Source organism: Phodopus roborovskii, unplaced genomic scaffold (assembly GCF_943737965.1).
Source record: "Phodopus roborovskii unplaced genomic scaffold, PHOROB, whole genome shotgun sequence".
NCBI classification, from domain to species: Eukaryota; Metazoa; Chordata; class Mammalia; order Rodentia; family Cricetidae; genus Phodopus; species Phodopus roborovskii.
Genome location: NW_026126637.1, coordinates 99,576 through 125,404, shown reverse-complemented (window position 1 = coordinate 125,404; position 25,829 = coordinate 99,576). Strand labels below are relative to the sequence as shown.

Genomic DNA, 25,829 nt, shown 5'->3' with positions numbered 1-25,829 from the left:
GAGAAACCTCACAGTTGCATGAAATGTGACAAATGCTTTACCAGGGCCTCAAGTCTTAGAAGGCATCTGAGAGTTCATACTGTGGAGGGGCCTTACAAATGTATGGAATGTGACAAGACCTTTACCTTGGATTCAGATTTTATAGCACATCAGAGAGTTCACACTGGAATGAGACCTTACAAATGTATTGAATGTGACAAGTGTTTTACCAAAGTGTCTAATTTTAAAGCACATCAGAGAGTTCATACTGGTGAGAAACCTTACAGTTGTATTGAATGTGATAAATCTTTTACCAGGGCCTCAAGTCTTAAAAGACATCAGAGAGTTCATACTGGAGAAACCTTACAAATGAATGCAGTGTGACAAGTCCTTTATCTAGAACTTACAACTTGCAACTTAAAAGCCATCAGTGTTCACACCGGAGGAGAAACCTTACAAATGTATTAAATGTAACAAGTCCTTTACCAATGTGTCACATTTTATAAAATATCAGTGGTTCCATACTGAAGAGAGACATTGGAGTTGTAAGTAATGTGACAAATCTACTAGATGCAAACTTCTTAGACAAACACATCAGAATATTCATATTGAAAAGAAACTTTCATATCAAAGACTGACATATCCTGTATCCATATTACAAGTCTTTAGAGATACAGAGAAAAACACCAAGGAAATACTGTGACATACCATTTTCTTGGTTTTTTGGTTATCAATAACAAGAATATATATAATAGAAACATAAAGATAAACTTGTGAAAATTTTAATGAGATTTAAAAATTAGAAATATCACAGAGTTTATTCAAATTAAAATTCTCTTATTTTGTTTACTGTGTATGGGTGTTTTGCCTGCTTATTTTACTGTGTACTCCACGAAGTCCTGGTGAAGGTTGAGGCTAGAATCCCCGAAGCTGGAGTTCCAGACAATTATGAGCTGCTGTGTGTATTGGAGATCAAACCTGTGTCCTCTGAAAGAGCAGCCAGTAAGTGTTATCTCCATGCCCCGGGAAAAGCTGTCATAAAACATCTTTTGTTCAACCGCCAAAGATTCGTAACAGTGCCAAGCATGATTGTGCAAGCCTTTAATTGTACCTTCAGTAGACAGGGTTATGTGTTTGAGTTTAAGGCCTTCGTGAAGTACAGAGTGAGTTCCAAGATAACAAGGATTGCACTAACCCTGTGTCTTCCAAAAAATGCATAATGCAGACAAAATTTAATTTTGTGTCTTTTGCTGTGCTTCTTGCCAGCCATATAAAAACACACTTATAATCCCTGTCTTCTTGTTTATTGGATGTGATCTCCATGAAATGCATTTAATTTGATAGATCCTTTCTTTATGTAGTACCAAAATTAGGCACACACACACACACACACACACACACACACACACACACACACACACACACAAAACCTCAAGGGTAACCCCCCCCATAGACCATCCCCTCCCCCTCCACCAATTCAATTTTAAAAGCAATACTCCAGTGAAAGGTACCACATGAAACAGCTTTTTTGTAGGGTTTTATTTTTATTAGGGGTGGGTTAGAGGGAAAACAGCCTCTGTTAATAGGAGATGCAGAAGAGAAGATGGAGAGAGAGAGATGGAGACAGAGGCCAAGAAGCAGAGGGAATGTGCACAGGTGGTACTCTTGGTAGTTGTAGCTATGGACAAAGCCTGTCGGAACCCAAAGGGTAGGACAAATACAGTTGCCTGAGTACAAACAGCTGCCCAGGGATTTATTTTCCATTCTAGTGAGGGACTTGGGGAGTGGAATTTGGGAGGCATAAATAGGTCAGGCAACATGGAGCAGGTAGGCTCTGGAGGGGTGTCCAGCTCAGCTGGATTCCATAGGTTCCTTCCTGAGAAAGCAAGGCTGTCCTGCCTTGCAGGAGCCTAGAGACTTCTTAGTGGTCAAGGGTATCCTAGATGAAGCTGCCCTGCATGCCCCTATTGCTGACTGTACCCTGAGGTTGTCCTGCTTGTCACCTGTCCTTTCTGGGGTCCCATCCTTGGGCAGATGCCTGGCCCACTAATGCAGGCAATAGGGATAAAGCTTAGGATGGATACCCCTGGTAGATACAAGCCTGGGCTTTGAGCCTCTAGGCTCTGTGCTTTGCATAGTGAGTGGGAGCTTGTGAGCAGTAGGCTCTCACTTTTCTTATCAATGGATAAAGTGGGGGAAACCTGCAACATTTGAAATTCAGGTATCAGTGTCTATTGTGCCATGATGGAGGAATTCTCAGTGAGAGTGTGGGCATGAACTCTGCTGCAGGTGTCTGACAAAGAGAAAAGCATCAGTCTAGGAGAGTCCACTTCCCAGCAGCAAAGAATCCCTTAAGAGAAAACATTGCCTTACAGCTGGGACTCAGCCCTTCAAAGACCTTTTCAACATGAAACCAAAACTCTGCTTCAGAGATTCCCTTATGTTGTTGAAATAGTGACTCTGTGTCATTCTGATAACAAGTCTTGTGTGGGGAGACTCCTACTCTCTGTAGGTCTGTGTTTCCCCATGAGAACTTATAGCAAGCAGCCAAATCCTGTCTTAACAATTAAACATATCATATTTCTGAATTAATGGTGGAGAAATGCCCTTTCCTACTGGCTCAGATTTAGCACAAAAGTGGCATTGGATTAAATAGCATAAAGCTCTTGTGAGCCTACATTCAATATTTTTTGACACATTTGATGCCCCTCTAATATCTCTAGAAGACGGAGAAGACAGGCTATATTAGAGGTGGTTTAGTATTGAAGAAGGGGTCACACCCCACCCAATGCAACAAGTATGCACATTTGAAACTGCTGCACAGATCAGTCCATTGTATAAACTGGAACCAAAGTTATCCAGTTGGGTTGACCTAAGTGTAGACAGTTCTGCAGTTCCACAAATGAATTGTGATTCAGAAGAGGATTTACTTATCATGTGTCTGTATTTAAGGAGACAAAGCAGCACCAGGAGCCGTGGGACTGCCACTTGCACATTAGCAGAGGGGGAGCTTGGAAAGTTCATATGCAGATCACTAACATAAACTGCCTTGTGCCAGAATTGCTTCAGATCTCAGGGAATCCATGTTACTGTGGTGTGATAGACCAATAGGACGCAGAAGCCCTTCTGCATGGGAGACCTGAAGACCCATTTTTGCTCAGGGGCTCTAAAGGGTGATTACCTCTCCTTCAGGAGTTTCAGCTGCTACATCAGAACTCTGCATTCCTGAATCAAATGGCTCAACCACAATTTCAGGTTTGATGCCCTCAACCCTTGCGAGTTTCACTCCTCCACTGTCACTGGGATTCTGAAACATAAAGGACCCAGCTCTTGCACAATTTTTGAAACTGTGCTTACGATATAACTAAAGAGGACTTTTCCATTGATCCTGCATTAACAATCAATGGTCCTTATTCTCCCTCAACATTAATGGTCTTAACTCATCTATAAAAAGACACAACTAACAGAATGGATATGGAGACAAAATCCATCCATCTGCTGCATACTAGAAACACACATCTAAGCTTCAAAGATAGACATTACCTCAGGGTAAAGGGCTAGGAAAAGATCTTGCAATCAAATGGACTCAAGAAGCAAGCAGGTATGGCTACCCTAATATCTAACAAGTTAGACTTCAAACCAAAATTAATCAAAAGAGATGAAGACGGTCATTTTATATTCATTGCAGGAGAAATCCATCAACACAAAGTCTCGATTCTGAACATCTATGCCCCAAATACAAAGGCACCCACATTCATAAAAGAAACGCTACTAAAACTCAAAGCTCACATAAAACCTCACACACTTATAGTGGGAGAATTCAACTCATCACTCTGACCACTAGAAAGGACCACCAATCAGAAACTCAACAAAGAAACAAAAGAACTAACAGAAGTTATGTCTCAATTGGGTTTAACAGACATCTATAGAACATTCCATTCAAACACAAAAGAATATACCTTCTCCTCTGCTCCACATGGACCCTTCTCTAAAATTGACCACATACTAGGTGGCATAACAAACCTCAACAAATACAAGAGAATAGGCGACCACCATGCTTTAAAATTGGAATTCAACAACACAAATTGCAGAAAACCTACAAACTCATGGAAATTGAACAATGTGCAATTGCACCACACCTGGGTCAAAGAAGAAATAAGAAAAAGAAATTAAGGACTTCTGAAAATTCAATGAGAATGAAGACACAACATACCAGAACTTATGGGACACCTTGAAAGCAGTGTTATGAGTGAAGTTCATTACACTAAGTGTCCATATGAAGAAAACAGAAGATAGCCACATTAGAGAATTAATAGCACAACTGAAAGCCTTAGAACAAAAAGTAGCAAACTCACCCCGGTGGAGTAGACACCAGGAAATAATCAATTTGAGGGCTGAAATCAATAAAATAGAAACCAGGAATACAAAAAAAAAAAAAAAAAAAAAAAAAAAAAAATCAATGCAACGAAGAGTTGGTTTTTTGAGAAAATCAACAAGATAGACAAACCTTTATCTAAACTAACCAAAAAAGCAGAGAGAGAACATGCAAATTAACAAAATCAGAAACAAAAGGGGGAACATAAGAACGGGCACAGAAGAAATCCAGACAACTTTCAGGTCATACTTTGAAAACCTGTACTCCCCAAAATTTGAAAATTCAAAGGAAATGGACAAATTTCTGGATAACTATCACTTACCAAAATTAAATCAAGAACAGACAAACAACTTAAATAGACCTATAATCCCCAATGAAATAGAAGCAGTCATTGAAAGCCTTCCAACCAAAAAAAGCCCAGGTCCAGATGGCTTCAGTGCAGAATTCTACCAGAAATTCAAGGAGGAGCTAATACCACTACTCCTCAAATTGTTCCACACAATAGAAACAGAAGGTTCATTACCAAACTCTTTTTTTTTTTTTCCATGAACAAAGGTGTCATTTATTGCAAGGTACAGCTTGGATTCCTTTGGCTTGGGAGCAAAACAGAACACTGCTTACAGCTAAGGGAGGTTTTTAAAGGGAGAGTTCAAAACACAGAAAGTCACCAGATTACAAAACTTTCATGATTACATAGGACAAAACAATAACTGTTTAGGCAGGATACAATTAGGCAGGATATTGTGTAACAAACTCTTTCTACAAGGCCACAATCACCCTGGTACCTGAGCCTCACAAAAACGCAACTAAGAAAGAAAACTACAGACCAATATCTCTGCAAGTCTTTTACCTTAGTGGAGGTATACTTGCAGCCAATGGAAACTGTATCATGTAGTTTCAAGTAAATTCTTCCAAATGTATATTGACTTCCTCAATACAAATGCCTGCATGCACTCAGGGATTGCTTTTTCTTACTGTTTTGTGCTTTCAAGATACGATTTCTCTTTGTAATCATGGCTGACATGCAATTTGTAATGTAGACAATGCTTACCTGGAACTCACAGGACTACCCCTTCCTCTGCCTCCAGAGAGCTGGGATTAAAGGTGTATGTCACCATATTCTTAGCCTTTGGGTTTTTTTTCAGTTTATGCCATAATTCCAGTGATGTCACTTTCAGAGTTTATCTCTTCAGAGCTATTTACTTTCTTGTATTCATTTGGTTGACTGTAGTATGAAGATTTTGAAGGTGAATAGAAGAATTTACCAGCATTTTTTTTAATGGTAAGTTTTCTTTCACCTCTGAAATTTCATTCCTATGTAAAGAATTTGTCGAATTGAATGCATTTCAGGATGTGAAATTTCCAATGGACAGAAGGACATGGGGAGTATACACACTCTCTACTTTAATAGGGGTTTTCAGAAGTATGAATTTTGAGATATACAGCACAATTAGGGGAAAACTAAAGGTTGTGTAATTTTATGTCACTTTATTAGCATTGTGGTTTTTTTTTTTTTTTTTTTTTTTTTTTTTTTTTTTGCCAAAGAGTTTCTGTAGTCCTAGATGTCCTGGAAGTCAGTATGTAGATGATGATGTCTACCAAGTCAGAGATCTTTTGGTCTCTATATCTTTAGTGCTGGAATGGAGTGCACTGAAGTGCTGGAATGGATGTTGAATAAGATACATATTTTTATTACTTTTTTTTTTTTTTTTTGGCCAGGCTTAGGCATGATGTTCACTGGTTGCTCTATCAGAAGACTAAAGTTCAATTCATAACACGACAGTTTACAATTGTCTGTAACTCTAGCTTCAGGGGATCCGATGACCCTTCTGGCCTACACCTGTACCAGGCAAATATGTAAAACACAGACATACTTGCTGGCAAAGCATGCATACACATTAAAAGAAATAAAAAGCTTTTCCCATTGGCATATATGCAGAATTTTATTTTACTATAAACTCTAGGAAATTATGTAAAACATAAACATTCAAAACGATTATTACCAGTTTATCTTTGTTTCCATTTTTTATTTAAAATTTTTAATTTATTATTTTACATAGCAACTCCAGTTACCCTTCCCATTCTCCCATCCCCCATTTAATCCCAGCCCCACAGCTCCTCTGATCTGGGAGGTTCCAGGGCTGCAGGGTTGCAGTTCCCGCCACTGTGCTGCTGACTGTGACTTTCCCAGGCCGCCACTGTGGCTCCTGAGTTTTCAGGTCCCCGTGGTACCCGCAGTGTCCTCCGCAGGTCTGCAGCACAGGATTCCACACAGTGCAGGACCCCGAGCAGCGGAAGGAAATGGGCCCTGAGCACAGTTGACCTTAATTCCTCTCCAACTTGAAGGTGCTCACAGCTTTGGTGCACTCACTTCTCTAAAGTGCTCCACTCTTACCCCTATACCCAGCCAGTGGTCACACCCTCCTAATTGCTATTTCCCATTTAGTGTCCCCGCCCCACTGAGACCGGTCCCTCTCACTGTCTTAGGCTGCCTTCCACACTGTTCTAGGTGTCAGGCTACCCTGGTCCAGCTCTACACTGACTCCCCAAATGCTTGCTGCCAGCCTACACCAGAACTGCATCTAGGAGGACGCTGCACCCCAGTATCTGACCCCACAGCGAGCTCTGAACCCTTCAGAGAAAAGACAGCATAACCTCGACTTGACAACCATCCTCCTGGGTTACATTTTTACAGCAAACTGTAATAAACTCAGATGCCAGCATCCCGTACCCAACAGAAACATGACAAACCAAAATCAAACGCTGCAACTGTGACTTGGGGAGAGGAACTTGGACTCTGGAAAGAAAAAGGTGTCTCCAGAAGTCAGGGGTCAGCCACTTGCTAACAGCCCAAAGTTGAATTCATCCTGCACTGTAAGGCTCTCAACACTAGATGGTAGTCTTGTTATTTTACTAAGTCAATCAAGTTCTTTTGTGGGTAATGTTAAAGGTACATTTACACAATAAAGTATACGAAAAAATTTTAATGCAATGATGAATACAGAGGATTTTGCCTAAGCCCTAAGAAACATCAGTTACTTCATTCCTTTCCATGGCTCTGTGAACACTAAGGAGAATATGGAAAGGAAATGAGAAGGGAAAGAAGAGGGAGAGCTAAGACATGCCATTTTCTAGATTCCATACAGCTGTTGTAATCAGCAACAGCAACTGTACTTACCTGCATTGACCTCACACTAGACCAGACCACAGTCAGTCTAGGAAAGGGAAAGGCTCACAGGGCCCCACCCTTGACCTCTCAAATGTTGTCTATGGATGGATTGAAACAGAAAAATCCCTGCCTTTAGCTGCAGTCAACCCAGCAGGCTCCAACACATAGCTCCAAACCCACTGTCTCACAGATGGCTCTGATTAATTTCGGTGGTCTCAAAGCAAAAAGAATGGACATGAGCACAATAGAGATTCCTTGTATTTGCGGACCAGGATAATACAGCGGTAGGAGGGGAGAATGGACTGTATTTGAAACACACACACACACACCTGAGTGTATTTGTGTATGTGAGAGAGTGTGTGTATGTGTATTTGTGAGAGAAAGAGAGATGAGAGACAGGGGCCTATTATGAAAAATTTTGAAATGAGTAAGTCAATCTGTAATTTCTCTTTGGTTGTATCATTTTCTGTATTAATATCAGATAAAATTCTAAGAGTTAGGAAGTCTTGCTTTTTGTTCCAAGTATTTATGTAGTTTTGCTGTTCTTGGAAGTACTGATAGATACTGTCTATCTGGCCATGGTGTTGTTTGAGGGAGCATTTTATTAATGTTTCAGTTTCATTAATACTGTGTTTACATATTTATTTCATGTTGTGTAAATTTAGTATTTATGTGGATTTTCTAATTCAGTGGATTAGAGGTCTTTAATACAAGTAGAAATAAGATGCACTGTCAAGCAGGCTGTCATGATATGTCAATACCAAATTATTTATAGTCTGCAAAGTCATGCAAGCATTTAATGCCAGCACTGAGGGGGCAGGGGCAAAGGAAGCTGTGAGGTCATGGGCAGCCTGGGCTACATAGTGAGTCTGTGATAACTGATAGTAAATACAGTGTCCTTGTCTTAAAGCAAAGATAACTTCTCCCTATGGAATGAATAGCTACCAGAGGCACCAGTTAAACTTCCTAAAGTGGAAGCCAATGACCAGTCTTATCCAGCTAGGATGTCCATAAACTACATTAGTTCATGATACAATATCCCTGAGTGCAGTAGTGGCAAGCATACCTTGCTGGTGACCATTAGCTTTCTAGTTGGACTTAAGAATTACTTAATAAAAGAGAAGCAATCCTGGGTACTGGAAACCTGTTTAACTACTCAGTGCATGTGAAGTCACTGAATCCTGGCAGAGAACCAACAGCCACCCCTTTACTAAACCAGCGTAATCCCTAACAAAAATGTAAATCTTTCCTTTATACCCATAGATAATTGCAGTCTTTACCTGTTATCAAGGAACTTCTCTTTGCAACAGACTAAGACCACTGCAAATGAACCACAGCTAAGCAAAGTGCAGAGTTGTGGATGTCAGGGATAATGGATACACAAATAAAACACTCCTGAATATAAGTCTCAAGAAAAAATTTTGAAGCAGGAGATATAAAAGATGTAAGATCCAGACGATCAGGGTGTTTGCTATGAAATTGTGTCTCATTATGTGTTAGTCAATGTTGTCTAGAGTAACAGAACTGATAGAATGGATATATATATATATATATATATATATATATATATGTATGTATATATATATGATATATGTATATATCATATATGTGTACTGTATACTATACAAATAATATATGATATGAATTATATATACTCTTTTACCACATGTTGTATATATATTTTATATATGATATATATACATATATATATATATCTCATGACATACACACATATGTGCATGTGGTGATATTATTTGTGTTCTAACAAAAAATAAGCTTGACTAAAGATCAGAAGGCAGAGTCACTAACAGTTAACCATAGATTTCTGGAGGTCTGTACAGGCAGACAGGGAGTGATATGGTTTGGCTGAGATACAAATATAATGCAGGAGGAGACGACAGCTCAGCCCCTTTCAGGCAGAAGAGTTAGTGAGGTAGGAACTACCTCTGGCTTGCTCCTTGTCTCTCTAATATTTCAACATTTACCCCTATATCTGACTCCAGAATTTTATTATTAAGACCAATTAGACATCATGCTACACGAACACACACACACACACACACACACACACACACACACACACACACACTTCTATGCATGACTTATAGGCTGCTGTATAGCTAATGACAATGGCTGAGGACCATGATTCCATGTCCTCAGTTTACAAGGATGGATGTCTCAGCTGGTCTTCAGTATATAATGGAATACCAAAGAAGGAGGTTTCAATGCCAGCAAAGCAATGACTGGGTAGCAAAGATATGAGCCTATAAGCCAACAATGAGCAAAATGTTTATTATCCACTGTGTTAAGTAAATGGTTAAAAAAAAAAAAAAGTCATTCAAACAGCTCACATTCAATAAATCTAAATAACTTGAAACAGAATAAGGAAGGAGCATTTTTTTCTCAATTAGCTCCCTGATTGATGGTCTGTAACTTTCAGCTGCAAATAAAGAATCAGTCATTTTGTTATCTATCTAGAGAGGTAGTCCTCTAAAGGAGTTACAACACTAAACTACTGAGCAGTGTAAGAAGAATAAGGAAATTGTGTACTATATACTATACTTCTGAGTGTATAATTGTTTTAAACTAACATTCTGTGATCAGCAGTCATAAAATTCTGGGCTTTCTCTGACTTGGATTGCCCTGTTTACAAAGAGAGTTGTATCATAAATTCTTTAGTTTGGGCTCAGATTACCATAAATCTATTAGTATTAGCTCAATTGGCACTCCTAAGGTACAGTGCTTTATATCTGAAAATGAACTTTCTGCCCTGTGTGTAACCTTTGACCATGAAAAAGAAACTTGTAACTTTCTCAAAGCTATGAAGTCAACTTATTTTCTGTAGTCCTGGCCAGGTAGAAATGTTTCCTCATTTCCTAGACCTTGGTTAACTGTTCCCTGTAACTTGTGCAATTTAAGGACCCAACAGAAAAAAAAAAAAAAAAAAAAAAAAAGTTAGTTAGCTGAACCTTGAGTCTATCAGTTACATACCTATATCATAAAACTGAGGTCAGGAATCTGTGCAGAGAGTTAATCATTGCCCTAGGCTATTGGCCAGGAAGTTTCCTAGCAAGGAAACTGCATGCAGCAATTAGGCTAAAAAATTTAGACATCTTAGTTATATGTTCTTGTAAGGTAGAATGCTTTTCAGGAAGTAGCTTATCTTAAAAACCATTAGCAAGGCATCTGGTCTAATCTAAAGCAGTTTTAAAGCTTTATATCAGCTAATAGTATACAGCTGTCTTGGCAACTAGGGAAATGCAACTGTTTTCCTAATGTAAACCTGATCTGTGATCTAAAAAAAAACTATCTGTAAGCCCCAAACTGTGTAGCATTTCTTTGTGCTAATTTTTGTTGATTAAAACTCTGTATAAGCTAGTATTATTAACATTAGACAATAGAGCTTAAAGACTCACCTTCTTGATAATCCACAGAAAATAGAGGTTAAAGAATCATCGACTACCCATAGATAAAAATACCCAGTAGATAGGGATGTATGTATTCATGAGGTAACACACTATGATAGAGGCTGGGGGATTCCCCAGAGCTTCTAGGGGAAACTTGCAATAGCACATGTGAAATTACACACTGAAGCAAAAGATATTCCATAGTCTACAGCCTTGTGGCCTTTCTTAATGAGGTTTACCTACCAGAGAGTATCTACCTGGTGGGCTGAAACCTTGAATATTGTCATCTGCTGTTGTTATGACATGGTCTTTGGCAGCTTTTCCTGCATATGCATGTGTATTTTCCTTGTGCCTGCTAAGTCCAGAAGAGGGATTTAGATGTCCTGGAGTTCAGGTTACAGATTGAATGCCCATGTGAAGGTGCTGGGGATTCAAAATGAGTCTTCTGAAATAGCAGAAAGTGCTCTTAATCACTGAGTCCTCCCTAAAGCAGAAGTGAGTTTTATTGGTGTGATTTACAAGAGTGTGGGTGAGGGGCTACTTATAGAAGCACAAAGGACTCAATGACAGCTGCATCACACTATGAGAGTTGTATAAGGTATTGAAGCTGGAAACCTGTGGATCACTGCATAGCTCAAGAGAGGCTAGAAGTGACTTTAAAGCTGCTCACTGCCTTCTCTAGGCAGCTTGTCTGGTCTGGTCCAGGAGCTTGACTGGTATCTGCTTCGTGACTGGTTTGAGTATCTTCTGTGCAGTTCAGCTTGTCTGACAGTGTTAGCAGTCCTTACCAATTATATATGCTTGAGGTAGAAGGGCACTGGTTGAGTGTTGCCAGTTCCCGTGACTTTCCAAAGCTATTGAGTTTTCTATTCCTGAGCCTTAGGAGCTTCTGAATGACTGAATGTATCACCTCCCCTTAGAGCAGTGTCTTCCAACCCTTGTGCCACGATCCCTTTGGGGGGGGGGTCTCATATCAGGTATCTTGCATGAGATATTTAAAATTTCTCACAGTAGTAAAACTATCGCTATGAAACAACAAAATAATTTTATGGAAGGGGATCATAACATGGGGAACTTCATTAGAGCGCTATGTCATCAGGAAGCTTGAGAACCACTGCCTTAGGACATCCCATCCCTTTACCTCTCTTTTCATGCTCTGTGTTTGAAGGCAATTCCTCCAAGATGGAAAGATTTAATCCAAGAGGAAACTGATACACAATACCCATTACTGGGCATGAACTCTAAGGACTTGCCATTTTACTAATGAGCACTTGCCCATCATGTTGCTTTATTCACTGTTATCTAGGACATGGAATCAAACTAGATACCTATGAACAGAAACATGGGTAATTGAAAAAGTGATACTTATCTATATACTCAACATATTATTCAGGTATATATAAAAACCTAGGACCCAAAAGTCAAGCATCACATGCTCTCTCACATATGTGTCTTAAGCTACAATCTGTGTGTTCTAACACTACATGCAGAAACTAGGAATCTAGAAATGGACCATTAGTGGAGAGGGGGTGGGTAGTACAATATAGGTGATATGAATTTGAAAGTGAGATTTGGGCGTGGGCAGAATGTTTCAAATAATTAGTGAAGAGAAGGGGCTCCTGAAAGTTCAACCAAACGAGGTGACCATGAAGTGATGTAGGAACCTATCATTTTGAAGTCAGGTGGTTTGACTATCCTATGAAGATATTGGAGGTGAATAAAATCTATGATTTTATTAGTGTTTTCTTTAATAATGAAATTTCTTTTATCTTTGCAACTTCAGCACTATGTAAAGGATTTGTTGATCCAATGCATTTGGGGACGTCTAATTTCCAGTAGACAGAAGGGCATGGGGAATATGTATTCTATACCTTTATATGGTTTCTCAGAAGTATGAATTTTGTGATGTATATCACAATTAGAGGGAAAACTGAAGGTTTTGCCTTATTTTTTTATATGACTTTATTAGCATTTTGTTTTGTTTTTGTTAAGGAGACTATGTAGTCCTGCCTGTCCTAGAACTCAGTATGTAGATGATGATGTCCTTCACTCACAGAAATCATCTTGCCTGTGCATACTGAGTACAGGAAACAAAGGAGTGCACCACCACACCTGGCATTATTATGAAATTTTGGATGTTGAACATGATTGTTGTTTTTATTACATTTTTACCAGATGCTGGAGACATGACTTAGTGGGTAGGAACACTGTTTGCTATTCCAGAGGACCAGATTTCAGTTTCCAACACATGTACAGCAGTTCACAGTGATCTATAATTGCACTTTAGGGGTGCTGATGACACCTTCTGTCCTCCACCAGCACTAAGTATACATGTAGCACAGACATACTTGCAGGCAAAGCATATATACCCATTAAAAGAAATAAAAAGCTTTTCCATTGTTACATCTGCAGAATTTTATTTTAATATAAACTCTAGGATGATGTTTAATATTTAAAACTTCATCAAAGCCTTTTACAAGTTTCTTATCTTTATGTCTCTATTTTACTACTGTTGTAATTTGTAGGCACAAAATACCAGACAATTCTATGTCACATTATTTACAAAGGTATGTTTCTCTCCAATATGAATTTTCTTATGTCTCCTAAGATTCAAAATCTGGAGAAAGGACACATCTGTCTTTGCATTTGTATGGTTGTTCTCCATTATGGATTTTCTGATGTCTCCTTAAACCAGAAGAGTGGACAAAAGATTTGTCACATTCCAGACAACGGTAAGGTCTCTCTCCAGTATGAACTCTCTGATGTGTTCTAAGATGTGAGTCCTGTGTAAAGGACTTGTCACATTCCATACATTTGTAAGGCTTCTCCCCAGTGTGAACACTCTGATGTCTACTAAGATTTGAGCAACTGGTAAAGGATTTGTCACATTCCTTACAACTGTAAGGTCTCTCTCCAGTATGAACTCTCTGATGTCTTCTAAGACTTGCAATATGAATATAGTATATGTTACACTGTTTGCATTTGTGAAGTTTCTCTCCAGTATGAATTTTCTGATGTGCTCTAAGATATGAGCAGCTGGTATAAGACTTATCACATTCCTTACATCTGTAAAGTTTCTCTCCAGTGTGAACACTCTGATGTCTTCTAAGATCTGAGTGTTTGGTAAAGGGTTTGTCACATTCCTTACATTTGTAAGGTTTCTCCCCAGTATGAATTTTCTGATGTGTTCTAAGAGTTGAGTTCCAGGTAAAGGATTTGTCACATACCTCACACTTGTAAGGCTTTTCACCTGCATGGATTCTGTAATGCCTGTTGAGATGTGATAATTCAAAAAAGGACTTACCACATTCTTTGCATTTGTGAACATTCTCCAGAAAATGAGTTTTCCTATGCCTGCTCAATGATGAATAGTGTGGAAAGGATCTGTCACAGTCATTGCACTTGAAAAGCTTCTCTCCAGTATGGAGTTTGTAATGGCTTTTAAAGTGTGAAAGCTGATAGAAGACCTTGTCACATTCTTGACAACTATAGTGTCTCCCAGCAGTATGCATTTTCTGATGTCTCCTGAAATTAGAATAGTGAGCAAAGGACTTGTCACATTCTTTACATTTGTAAGGTTTCTCTCCAGTATGCAATTTCTGATGGCTATTGAATGCTGACAACTGAGGAAATGACTTTCCACATTCTTTGCATTTGTAAGGTTTCTCCCCAGTATGAAGTCTTTGATGTGTTTTAAGACTTGACCACTGGGTAAAAGACTTTTCACAATCTTTGCACTTGTAAGGTTTAATTCCTGTATGTATTCTCTCATGTACAGTGAGGCAGGAGGCAGTACTGAAGCATTTCCCACATTTCTCACATCGGTGTGGTGTCTCCCCAATGTAGATTGGTTGTTGCAAAAGCCTGTAAGCAGAGCTGAAAGAGTCATCATGTTCTCCCTGCCTGTGATCTTTCCTTGCAGTGTGGACTCTCTGACCCTGAGTAATATTGGAACACAAATTTAAAGATTTCTCACAGTCTTTGGATTTGCAAGTTTCTTCTCCAGTGTGCATGGTTTCATGTCTACCTGGGTTTGATGAGTCAACAGAGGCATCCCTGTGAATGCTGCATCCGTAGTTATTAGAGTTTTCTGTAGTTTCACTTATTCTATAAAGTGCACATGTGGAGGGGTCATGAAGCACTTTGGCACGCTTATTACACTGACAAGACTCCTTTTCAGTCTTCACATGGTAATGGACAGGATCACACTTGCAATAGTTTTCTGAAAAAGAAACAGTTCAGATTAATAGGGTCTATTCCAATAATAAGCATGTGATAAATTACTATCTCCCTAAGTTCTTTTAAGATAAGTCAATCTGAAACTATTTAGATTAGAGCTTCCACTGTAACTGTATGGATTCTCACAAACACAGCATGACAGCCTTCAGAGTCAGTGAGTTATAACAGATATCTCATATTTATCCAAAATCACTAACTGGAAAAAGGAAGTAAAAAATAATTTAGTTTGATTAATTAGCTTTGCAGTAGAGCTCACTGAGTGATTATAATTAGAATACATGTCTGCATCTTAAAATTTCTTTTCAGAAATAGGTATTGCAGAGTTTAATCCAATCCCAGGTTCACAGTATTTATACTAAGTGATAGGCAATGAGGAATACTGTTCAGAAGACCTAATTCCTTTAAAGAGTTAAGTCTTCCTCAGTAGCATCACAGGGTTTATTTTACTCTCTAGAAAAACACATTAGATTTTTTAAAAGTAATGGATGAAAAGATAGCATTGTGATAAACACTAAATGCCCTACATCATGTGAGGCAGGGCTGTCATGGGCAGCTATTGCTTATTTCTATACTCCACTGTCTGAGCTCCACACACTGCTGTGTTTCTTTTTCCTTTTTTCTTTTTTCTTTTTTTTTTGTTTTTGTTTTTGTTTTGTTTTTTGTTGTTGTACATCAGCTACTGAGATTATTTCCCAGAAGGGTGTCTGTGTTATCTTCCACTGGGAAAAAAAGAAGGACATAATATGAAGAATGCATACAAGGAAGGCAATTACAGAATAATGGTACATCATGGACTTAGGTTAAGACTTAAAATTTGGTAAAATTATTCCAATCTGATTTCGGAATAGTCAAATAAAACTGCATTTAGTACTAGTATTATGTTACCATAATTGATGTGTAATAAGACACAAACCCTACTGACAGTTATTATAACAACATGATGCAACCCAGGGCCAGAATACTACACTAAATTAAATGATCAGGACTCCTTCCGAGAGGAACTGAACTTCAAAGAAACAAAACAAAACAGGCTAATACCTGGTATGGGACCTCTTACTCATGCATTTTGTTTTGTATCACTAATTTGCAGCTTCTGCTCCAAAGGAGAATAGGTTTTCTTAAAGTGAGCCTCACTTCTGAATTCGTAGTGATTTGTGTATGTACACATATTTTAGTATCCCATTTCATTTTGCACATGCAGGAATATTGTATAAATGAGTGCCTTTTATTCTTGTATTACAAGTAATATCATGGTCCCATTGTAGGCTTATGAACCTCCTGAAGTTGTCATTATTCTTTTAAAATGTACATATATGTAAAATATGAGACTTCCTCACTAAAGCAGGGTTTCAAAATTTTGGGGAAACATGAATTCATATTTACTTCAAATACTAAGAATTAGGTTTAGATATGAAAAAAGAAAACTTGTTTTGATCTCAGGTATAAAAATAGATCATTTTGGATTTTGTGTAATATAGACACTTAAAAAGTCATAATTTGTTGCTAAAAGTTGTTTGGAAAATCATGCCTTTGAATGAATTGTTGATGACTTGCACTGCCACTCTCTCTGCCATACGTGTAGAATCACATTTATGTACATCCAGAAGTACTAGGAAAGCTGAGTTGGTATTTGTCACCTGTGTTTACAAATTGCATCTGTACACTTTAGAGCTACCAAAGTAGATTGATTTGACCAAAAACATTGCTTAATTCTTTCAATTAAATTTTGTAATTAATGGAAAAAGAGGGAAAAAAAGGATTTTAACGTTGAAAAATCATTCTCGGTTCTGGCTTTCTCTTTTACTTGCAGCCTTCACTGTTGTCCTGCTCATTCACTAGTTCACCCTAGTGTGGTTCTCTCTCCTTTCCACATTCCAGGGCAATCTCATTCTTTCCAGACAGGTGGCCATGCCTGCCTTGACATAATAATCTACATGTTCTTTGAGGCAACCAGATTACCCATGCTACAACTTTCAGAAAGCATACAGAAGTCTAAGACAGTATTGTACTCAGTACATGAAAACAGAAAGAAGAGGAATTTAAACAGGATCCCCCCATTGATATTTCTTATCAAATTCTTCAGTATATTTAGTATTTTCAGTTTGGGTACCTTGAATTTTCCTCACAATTAAAATTATGTTAATTGCAATAATGGATATGATGCTGTAAGTTATGAATAGAAATATATGCTACTGAGTCTCCAGATGAATTCTGGAACCCAAATGAAGGGTGGATGCCAGCTGCAAAATGGAAAATGGAAAGAAGAAACTAAATAGCATGAAAATGGTCTTCCCTACTATTAAATTATGCCTTGCCTTCTGTTAGTTTTTTCAGGACAGCCTAACAGACTTTAGATCCCATGATGTCAGAACAGGCAAAAGATGGATTAGGAATTCTACAAGCAAAATGTTCTCACCCACAGAGAGCAGGTTGCTGTAATTCTCCAACATCACATCAATGTACAAAGCCCTCTGAGCAGAGTCCAGGCATTCCCACTCCTCCTGGGGGAAGTCCACAGCTACATCCCCAAATGTCAACAGACCCTGAAACAAAAAAGTATGGTTTTACCATTTGCTACCTGGATGTGCTTTCCTAGATATATGGAGATAGAATGTAAATGAGTGAAGATAATTACTCAAAAATATAATTTCTAATGTAGTCATATTCTATCATGCATATTCTAACTCTGTGAAAACATGATGACACAATAGTCTTAAAAGAAGTAAACAAGCTGGGCAGTGGTGGTGCATGACTTTAATCCCTGTATTCGGGGAGGGAGAGGTTAGCAGATTTTGAGGTCAGCTTTCTTTACAGAGAAAATTCCAGGACTGCCAGGGCTACACAGGAAAACTCTGTCTTGAGGAAAAAACAAAACAAAACAAACAAACCGTCATGGGATACATGATACCTTGTCTCATAAACAAACAAACTGGCAGTACACATGAAACAAGACACACATTTAAGGTCTGGACACAGTTATCTATCTGTTATGGATGCTGTGATTATATTACACAGGACCACAGCAAACATGTCTCAGAAGGATAATTCATGATAAAATAATGTATCTTAAATGCTGTACCTATAGATCATGTTAAAATACTGACACCAAGAAAGCTGATGTTTACTTGGGCCTAACATGACTCTATTTTAACAGGCTCAGCTGTGATATATTTAACTGTTGGTACAATGCCACATCATTAAATTACAAAGGGGTAGGTGTAGAAGGCAGAACATATGAATGATTTTATAAGCAAGATTTTGTTTTTTTTTCCACAGTATTAAGGATGTAACAGTACTATACACTGTCAGTTTTAACATTAACATATAAGTAGTTTATGGAATTAATGTGATGAGAACATTTGGGCCATTATGAAGAGATAGAAAAATCTGTATCAGCCATATTTGATATAATCAATTTTTCCCTAAGAATATGATAAGCCAATAGAGACAAATAACAATTTCAGAAGTTTGGAAGAATATTTCACTTCAATCCCAAAGAGTTAAAAAATTGAGGGAAGTCCAAAAGCACATCAAACATTGCTTATGATACACCTAAGAGAATCTATACCAGTGACACCTTGAATAAAGGTCATAGCAAGAATTAACCAAAAATTAAAATAATTAAATTCACAAGAAAGGAAATTGCAAATCAACAAATGTGTAAACAAATTAAATACTTTTCAAAGACAGAAACTCAAATGGCCAATAAACATTGCAAAAGAGGCTAGACATCATGTAAGTCAAGTTTAACAGTATTCCTTTCGTAAGGAATGTGCTGTCAGTCATTGCCTGATTTTAGTATAATAAACAAGTGTGCACCAGAAAAAAAAAATATATATATATAATATATATATATTATATATATATATATACACACACACACACAATATATATATATATATATATATATATATATATATATATATATGCAAAGTAAAGCTAAGTACTTTTCTGGTTCTAATTCTGTCAAAGGTTTTTGCTGTTTGGATGACGGATAAATATATCAAAATGTATCCAATTGAGGAATATAAAATCCCATGGGAGGCTCCAGAGCTTCCCTACAACAACTGTATCTGTATGAACTAGGTTGAGTTGTATAGTCTTTGGGTCTACTTCATTTCAGTGTGTGAGTTTGTTGCTTCTCTGTTTGCAGAATTGTTCATACTAAAATTTCAAAAAATTACCAAAAGGTTTCAAGATATAAATGCACTACATCTGTAGATAAAGAATGGAATGGACCACTGACCTGCAACAGGTTTTCTGGAGAATGAGCCATTTCTTATGATTTCTCTTCTTTGAGTTTCTCTTTCAGGAACAATGAATAGATGGCTTGCTTCCCTTTCAAATCAAAGGGTGAAAAGGGAAGAGTTAGAATTAATACTGAAAGCTGTTGAAGAGCAATGTCAAACCACCTGAAAATATGAAACCAACAGAATTCCACCAGGTCTCTAGTCAATAATGCTAAAGTAGGAGAGCATGGAAGACATCTGAAGCTTGAAGAGAAAATCACCATCAAGCATCTTTTTATACAAAGAAAACTACTCTCTTAAAATTGATGGAGACAAAAGTCTATCTCCTGGTAGTCACCAACAAACACAATTGATTTCACTAAAGCAGCTCTGAAGATAATAAACTAGAGGCAAAACATACACAGGAATCATCCATGAGAAAGAACACTGGAAATAATAATATTCATGTGAAGAATAGATAAATACAGGAGAAGTTGAAAAAAATCATCCACGAGCAAGACAGCAAATCACTACTTCTCAAAAAAAAAAAAAAAAAAAAAAAAAAAAAAAGGAAAAATACTACCAATAATCCAAACAGCTACAATATAAAAACAAAACCATAGGAAATTAAAAGGCCATGAACAAAAAAACTAGCCACAGTGAAAATCAAAATAGAGAATCCTCAATTAAATAAACAAGCCCTCAAATTAAATCAATTCAGCACCTGGCCCAGTTGTTCCATTTCTTGGCATAGGTTCAAAGTACTCAACATCCTACTCCATAGATACTTGCTCACTCATGTTCACTTCTCTGCTCACAACAGCCACAAAATGGAAACAACCTAATGTCCTTCAGCTAACAAAAGGACAGTGAAAATGTGATATATATAAATACTATGGAATACTATTTAGCTATAAAGAAAATTGATATCATGAGCTTTGCATGTAAACAAATGGAAAAATGGACTTGGAAAAGGTCATATTGAGTGAAGTAACTCAGACCCAGACAATGCATTTTTAATTCCTAGCTCCAAATCCTCAGGTATGAGTACACAACCTGGAGTCTGGAGTCACTGCCATAACAAAAAAAAAAAAAAAAAAAAAGGACCAGAGAATGTGGGGAAGTACTAGAGAAAGAAAACCAGGGAACAAATGATCTTTAGGAAGAAATGGAAAAATGTGGGTAAGGATTTAATTATGGAGGAGGGACAGATATAATCACAGAAGAAAGAGGGTAAAATAAGAGTATGGCTGTTTGGAAAATTCACAAGGAATCAATATATCCATCCACAAAAAAAAAAAAAAAAAAAATGCCCAAAATATACCCAAGTTTCTGTAAACACATACATTTAGAGAATAAATGATCATTTCCCAACTGCTCTGATGATGCTCCTCACAAAGCCATAGAATTTCCACCAAAACAACCAACACCAGGTGTAGAAAGCCTGCTTTGAAACTGTCAGTTGTCCAAGAGACTTCCAAACACCAAAGGGTACTGTTGTTGCCCATGGTTCCTTCCCAGCAGACACAGAAGGTGAGTTCCTAGTGCTGAAGAAGTCACACACCCCAGACACAAACACCAAAGGACTGGAGATAGAACTGATCTTAAAGCCTCCCCGCTGGGGACTAGCTTTCATGGTACCAGGAGGCAACATGCAAGCTTCCAAGGAGAGACCAGCCAACAGTCCTATCCAGCTATGACACCTGTGAAACACAACAGTGATCTGCACTGCATGACAGCCATGGGGGGGGGGGCAAGAGTGGCACACATACCTTGGTGGTAACCAACAGCTTCTAATTGGATTAAGACACTCTCAACAAGACAATAGTCATGCCCGGTGTTGGAATCGTAGCCAGGGCTAGCAAAGGCATGGATTTTGGAGGAGAGCCTATAACTACTACTTTCTAAGTCAGCATAAGTACTTAGTGCATTCTAAATATTTCTCCTAAATTCCAACAGGAGAAAGTATAGAGTGTAGCAGGCTGTAAATATACTTCCTGATTCTGATCATAACTGTGCTGGCATTATTTTCAGGAATGGAAACAAAACCACTAAATAAAGGTACAGAATGTGCTAGAACACCAAAGGTCCAAGATTCTGAAAACAATAAATAAACTAAATGTATCATTTTTTCATCATTTTATAATATATTAAAATCAAAGAAATGAAAATTAACCAACAATGGTTTAAAAATATGATTTGTGATATGAAGGATTAAGAATAGCATCATTCATATTCATAGTCAAAAAATAATTTATTGACTCCATTATCAATTTTTCTGTGGAAAATCTTCTCCTGCCTTCAATAGGATAATCCTGAGGAGTTTTTTTTGGCAGTGAAACTCTCCAGAATTTTTTCTAGTGGCACAGAATGTGGCCAAACTGATTTCCTGTCCCACTTCCACATTAACTTGATCCCCTTTCCACTCCTTCACCAATGCCTCCACCATACCTGCATCCTTAGCCACTGTCTCCTCTCTCCTTCCAGGCCCCTTTGTTCTGCTGCACAGGTGAGCAGGTCTAGGTGATCAGTGAGCCCTGCACAGGAGAAAGAGATTGTTCAGGAAGCCCCTGGATTTCTAACACAGTACTGTTCTCAGTAATGAAGAGAACACTAAATTTAGGATTATACAAAAGATTCCCCAACTCTCCTGCACTGTCAGAGCACTGAGAACAATCAGAAAGCAGTTTTGGTTATCATAACTTGAATCCTACTTCCAATCATAGCTCAAAACTCAGGGGCAGAAATGGTACTGAATGATTAGGAAGAGAGTATCACACACTAGTGAGATTCTGAATTGATCTTGGACCAATAATGATGGATCCTTACACCTCCCAAAGGGACACACAAGAAGAGAGAACATCTCATGAAAATTTTCTTTTTTTTCCTTTCAGGATTTCACTTTATTCCGGGGGATGTGAGACTCACTCCCACAAAGCCTCCTCACTTGCAGATTAGTTGGTCAAGAAATACTGAGGAGTAGCAAAGAAGACCGCAAGAAGCCTCCTCCTGGGAGAAGTCCACAGTCACACCACTGGCTTTCAATAGACCACAGATTTAAAAAAAAAAAAAAAAAAAGTTTGAATCTTCCTGGTGGTGGCTGCCTTTAATCCTAGCACTTGGGAGAAAATGGTGGTGGGTGGAACTCTGTATTCTCCAGTCCACCCTGGTCTACATGGTTAGTTTGGGAACTGTCAAAGCAATGCATAGCTCTGAGTTCAAGTCTCAAACCCAGCAAATATAAGAACTAAAAAGAACAGTTTGTTCATGTGTCCATGGACAGAGTGCTTTTTTTTTTTTTTTTGAACCAAGGAGAATAATATTGTAGACATTTTCTGATATAGGTGAGTTATCGTGATTATTGAAAAGATGCTTACAGATATTATCCCATACTTCAATGCATTCGAATTTATTTACCATTTTCTATTTTCCCTGAAAGGGTTTTTTTCTGTGTAGTGCTGGCTGTCCTTGAAGTCACTATGTACCCCTTGCCAGACTGCACCTGACTACAATCCACCTGCCTCTGCCTTGTGAGTGCCACCAGGCCTGGCAAAGACACCCCGGAGAACCCTGTGTTTATATTACAGTGTGCACATGTCTCAAGTGGTAAATTAATGGTGGATAAAAGTTTAATTTTAAAAGTTAATGTTTACAAGGACACCGTGGAACTAGCAAAAGTAATATACTTCCAGATTTAATGAAATTTGCAGCCGTTCCTTACATGACTATTATCTCAAAGCCCTCCGCGCATCCAAACCTCCAGTTCCATGCACCACCCTCTTGAATACCGAAGTGCACAACATGGAAGTTAGTGTGGATGATTGTAAATGGAAAGAGCTTTGGCGTTTCCACCCTAGCAAAGAGAATCATGCTGGCAAATCTCAACAGGTAAATTCTAATAGTCTAATAGTAAAAATTACACTATTTTAACAATACTTTGGTAATCAGAAGATCACTGGAAAAAAATAAGGTTTATTCGATATGATTTCAAATACATAAAGAAAAAGACAGGAAAGACATCCCCAATAATGTCTCACAGCCAAACTGCAGAGAAACTGCTCGCACCCCCGGTCCCCTCCCTCCTGGGTCCCAGCCCCGCAGCTCCTCTCACCTGGGAGGTTCCAGGGCAGCCGGGCTGCGGTTCCCGCCACTGCGCTGCTGACTGCGACTTTCCCAGGCTGCACGCGCGGAGACTGCAGCTCCGGAGTTTTCAGGTCCCCGCGGCACCCGCCGTGCCGTCCGCACCCAGATCTGCAGCACAGGATTCCACACCGTGCAGGACCCGGAGCAGCGACAGGGGATGGGTAACGGGCACTGCTGACTTTGGCTCCCCAGCAACTTCCTTAGTCTCATCTTGGGTCTCAGCTTCCGGTCCCCTCTCCTTCAGTCCCTCCCACGCTCTAGACTTCACTAAAGCCCAACCAATGGGCCACCTCCTTCCAACAGCTGTTTCCGGGTGGATGGCCAGATTTATTTAGACAGATCCTTTCAGCTCTTTCTCCCGCTGCCTTCCACACAGCTCCAGCTCTCAGGCTGCCCTGGATCCGCTCTGCAGACTCCACACACGCTTGCTGCCAGCCTAGACCAGAACTGCATCCAGGACGACGCTGCACCCCGGTATCTGACCCCACAGTGAGTTCTGAGCCCTCCAGACAAAAGACCGGCAGCATAATCTCGACTTGACTGCCAGCCTCCCGGGCTACGTTCTTACAGCAAACGGTAACAGGCTAAATTCAATGCCAGGGTCCCTTTACCAACTTAAACATGACACACAAACTTCAAATACTGAAACTTTGCCGTGAGGAGAGAGATTTCAAGAACTTTGAAGAGAAATAGGTGTCTCCACAAGTCAGCGGTCAGCGCAAAGCTGCTAACAGCCCAGGGTTGAATTCATCCCATGCTGCGTGGCTCTCACCACTAGATGGTGATCTTGTCATTTTACTAACTAAAAACAGGTTAGTCTGTGATTTCAAGCTAACGGTCCCTTTAGATAAAGTATAGGGGAAAAATCCAGTGGTGAATGCAGAGATTCTTGACTACCACAGATGAAGAAGATAAGGAGGGTATGTGGTCCCAGACCTGAAAACCTCAGTGACAGCATCCCATCTGTGGCTCTGGGAACCCCGAGGAAGAGGAGGAGGAAAGGAAATGAGAAGGGAAAGAGGAGGGAGGGCTAAGACACGCCGTTCTCTAGACTCCATACAGCTGTTGTAATCAGCAACAGCAACTGTACTTAACCCGCATTGACCTCACACTAGACCACAGTCAGTCTAGGAAAGGGAAAGGCTCACAGGATCCCACTCTATCTCTCAAATGTTGTCTGTGGACGGATTGTAGGAGAACAATCACTGCCTTCAGCTGCAGTCCTCTGCTGAGCCCAGAAGGCTCCAACACGTAGCTCCAAACCCGCATGACTATTGTCTTGTTGAGAGTGTCTTAATCCAGTTAGAAGCTGTTGGTTACCACCAAGGTATGTGTGCCACTCTTGCCCCCCCCCATGGCTGTCATGCAGTACAGATCACTGTTGTGTTTCACAGGTGTCATAGCTGGGTAGACTGTTGGCTGGTCTCTCCTTGGAAGCTTGCATGTTGCCTTCTGGTACCATGAAAGCTAGTCCCCAGCGGGGAGGCTTTAAGATCAGTTCTATCTCCAGTCCTTTGGTGTTTGTGTCTGAGGTGTGTGACTTCTTCAGCACTAGGAACTCACCTTCTGTGTCTGCTGGGAAGGAACCATGGGCAACAACAGTACCCTTTGGTGTTTGGAAGTCTCTTGGACAACTGACAATTTCAAAGCAGGCTTTCTATACCTGGTGTTGGTTGTTTTGGTGGAAATTCTATGGCTTTGTGAGGAGCATCATCAGAGCAGTTGGGAAATGATCATTCATTCTCTAAATGTATGTGTTTATAGAAACTTGGGTATATTTTGGGCATTTTTTTTTGTGGATGGATATATTGATTCCTTATGAATTTTCCAAACAGCCATACTCTTATTTTACCCTCTTTCTTTCTGTGATTATATCTGTCCCTCCTCCATAATTAAATCCTTACCCACATTTTTCCATTTCTTCCTAAAGATCATTTGTTCCCCGGTTTTCTTTCTGGTCCTTTTTTTTTTTTTGGTTATGGCAGTGACTCCAGACTCCAGGTTGTGTACTCATACCTGAGGATTTGGAGCTAGGAATTAAAAATGCATTGTCTGGGTCTGAGTTACTTCACTCAGTATGATCTTTTCCAAGTCCATTTTTCTATTTGTTTACATGCAAAGCTCATGATATCAATTTTCTTTATAGCTAAATAGTATTCCATAGTATTTATATATATATCACATTTTCACTGTCCTTTTGTTAGCTGAAGGACATTAGGTTATTTCCATTTTGTGGCTGTTGTGAGCAGAGCAGTGAACATGAGTGAGCAAGTATCTATGGAGTAGGA

General features: G+C 39.0%; 2 protein-coding genes, 1 long non-coding RNA gene and 1 pseudogene across 3 annotated transcripts in view; 2 read left to right on the top strand and 2 right to left on the bottom strand.

Annotated features, from left to right (window-relative positions):
* LOC127239115 (zinc finger protein 54-like) overlaps window positions 1-25,829 on the top strand; it is a 101,987-nt gene that overhangs the window by 69,919 nt on the left and 6,239 nt on the right. The window lies entirely within an intron of this gene.
* LOC127239069 (suppressor of cytokine signaling 5-like) lies at window positions 1,798-3,376 on the top strand (annotated as a pseudogene).
* Window positions 13,328-25,829, bottom strand: part of LOC127239116 (zinc finger protein 54-like) — a 38,956-nt gene continuing 26,454 nt past the window's right edge. The window contains 2 exon segments of the mRNA XM_051207907.1: window positions 13,328-13,566; window positions 13,568-14,157. Of these exon segments, the coding sequence (XP_051063864.1) occupies window positions 13,476-13,566; window positions 13,568-14,157 (681 nt within the window). The 3' untranslated portion in view covers window positions 13,328-13,475.
* LOC127239122 (uncharacterized) lies at window positions 20,836-23,775 on the bottom strand. Its single transcript, XR_007835963.1, has 3 exons — window positions 23,510-23,775; window positions 21,850-21,935; window positions 20,836-20,945 (listed from the first exon to the last, which is right to left on the bottom strand). It is a non-coding gene; the product is annotated as an uncharacterized LOC127239122 (long non-coding RNA).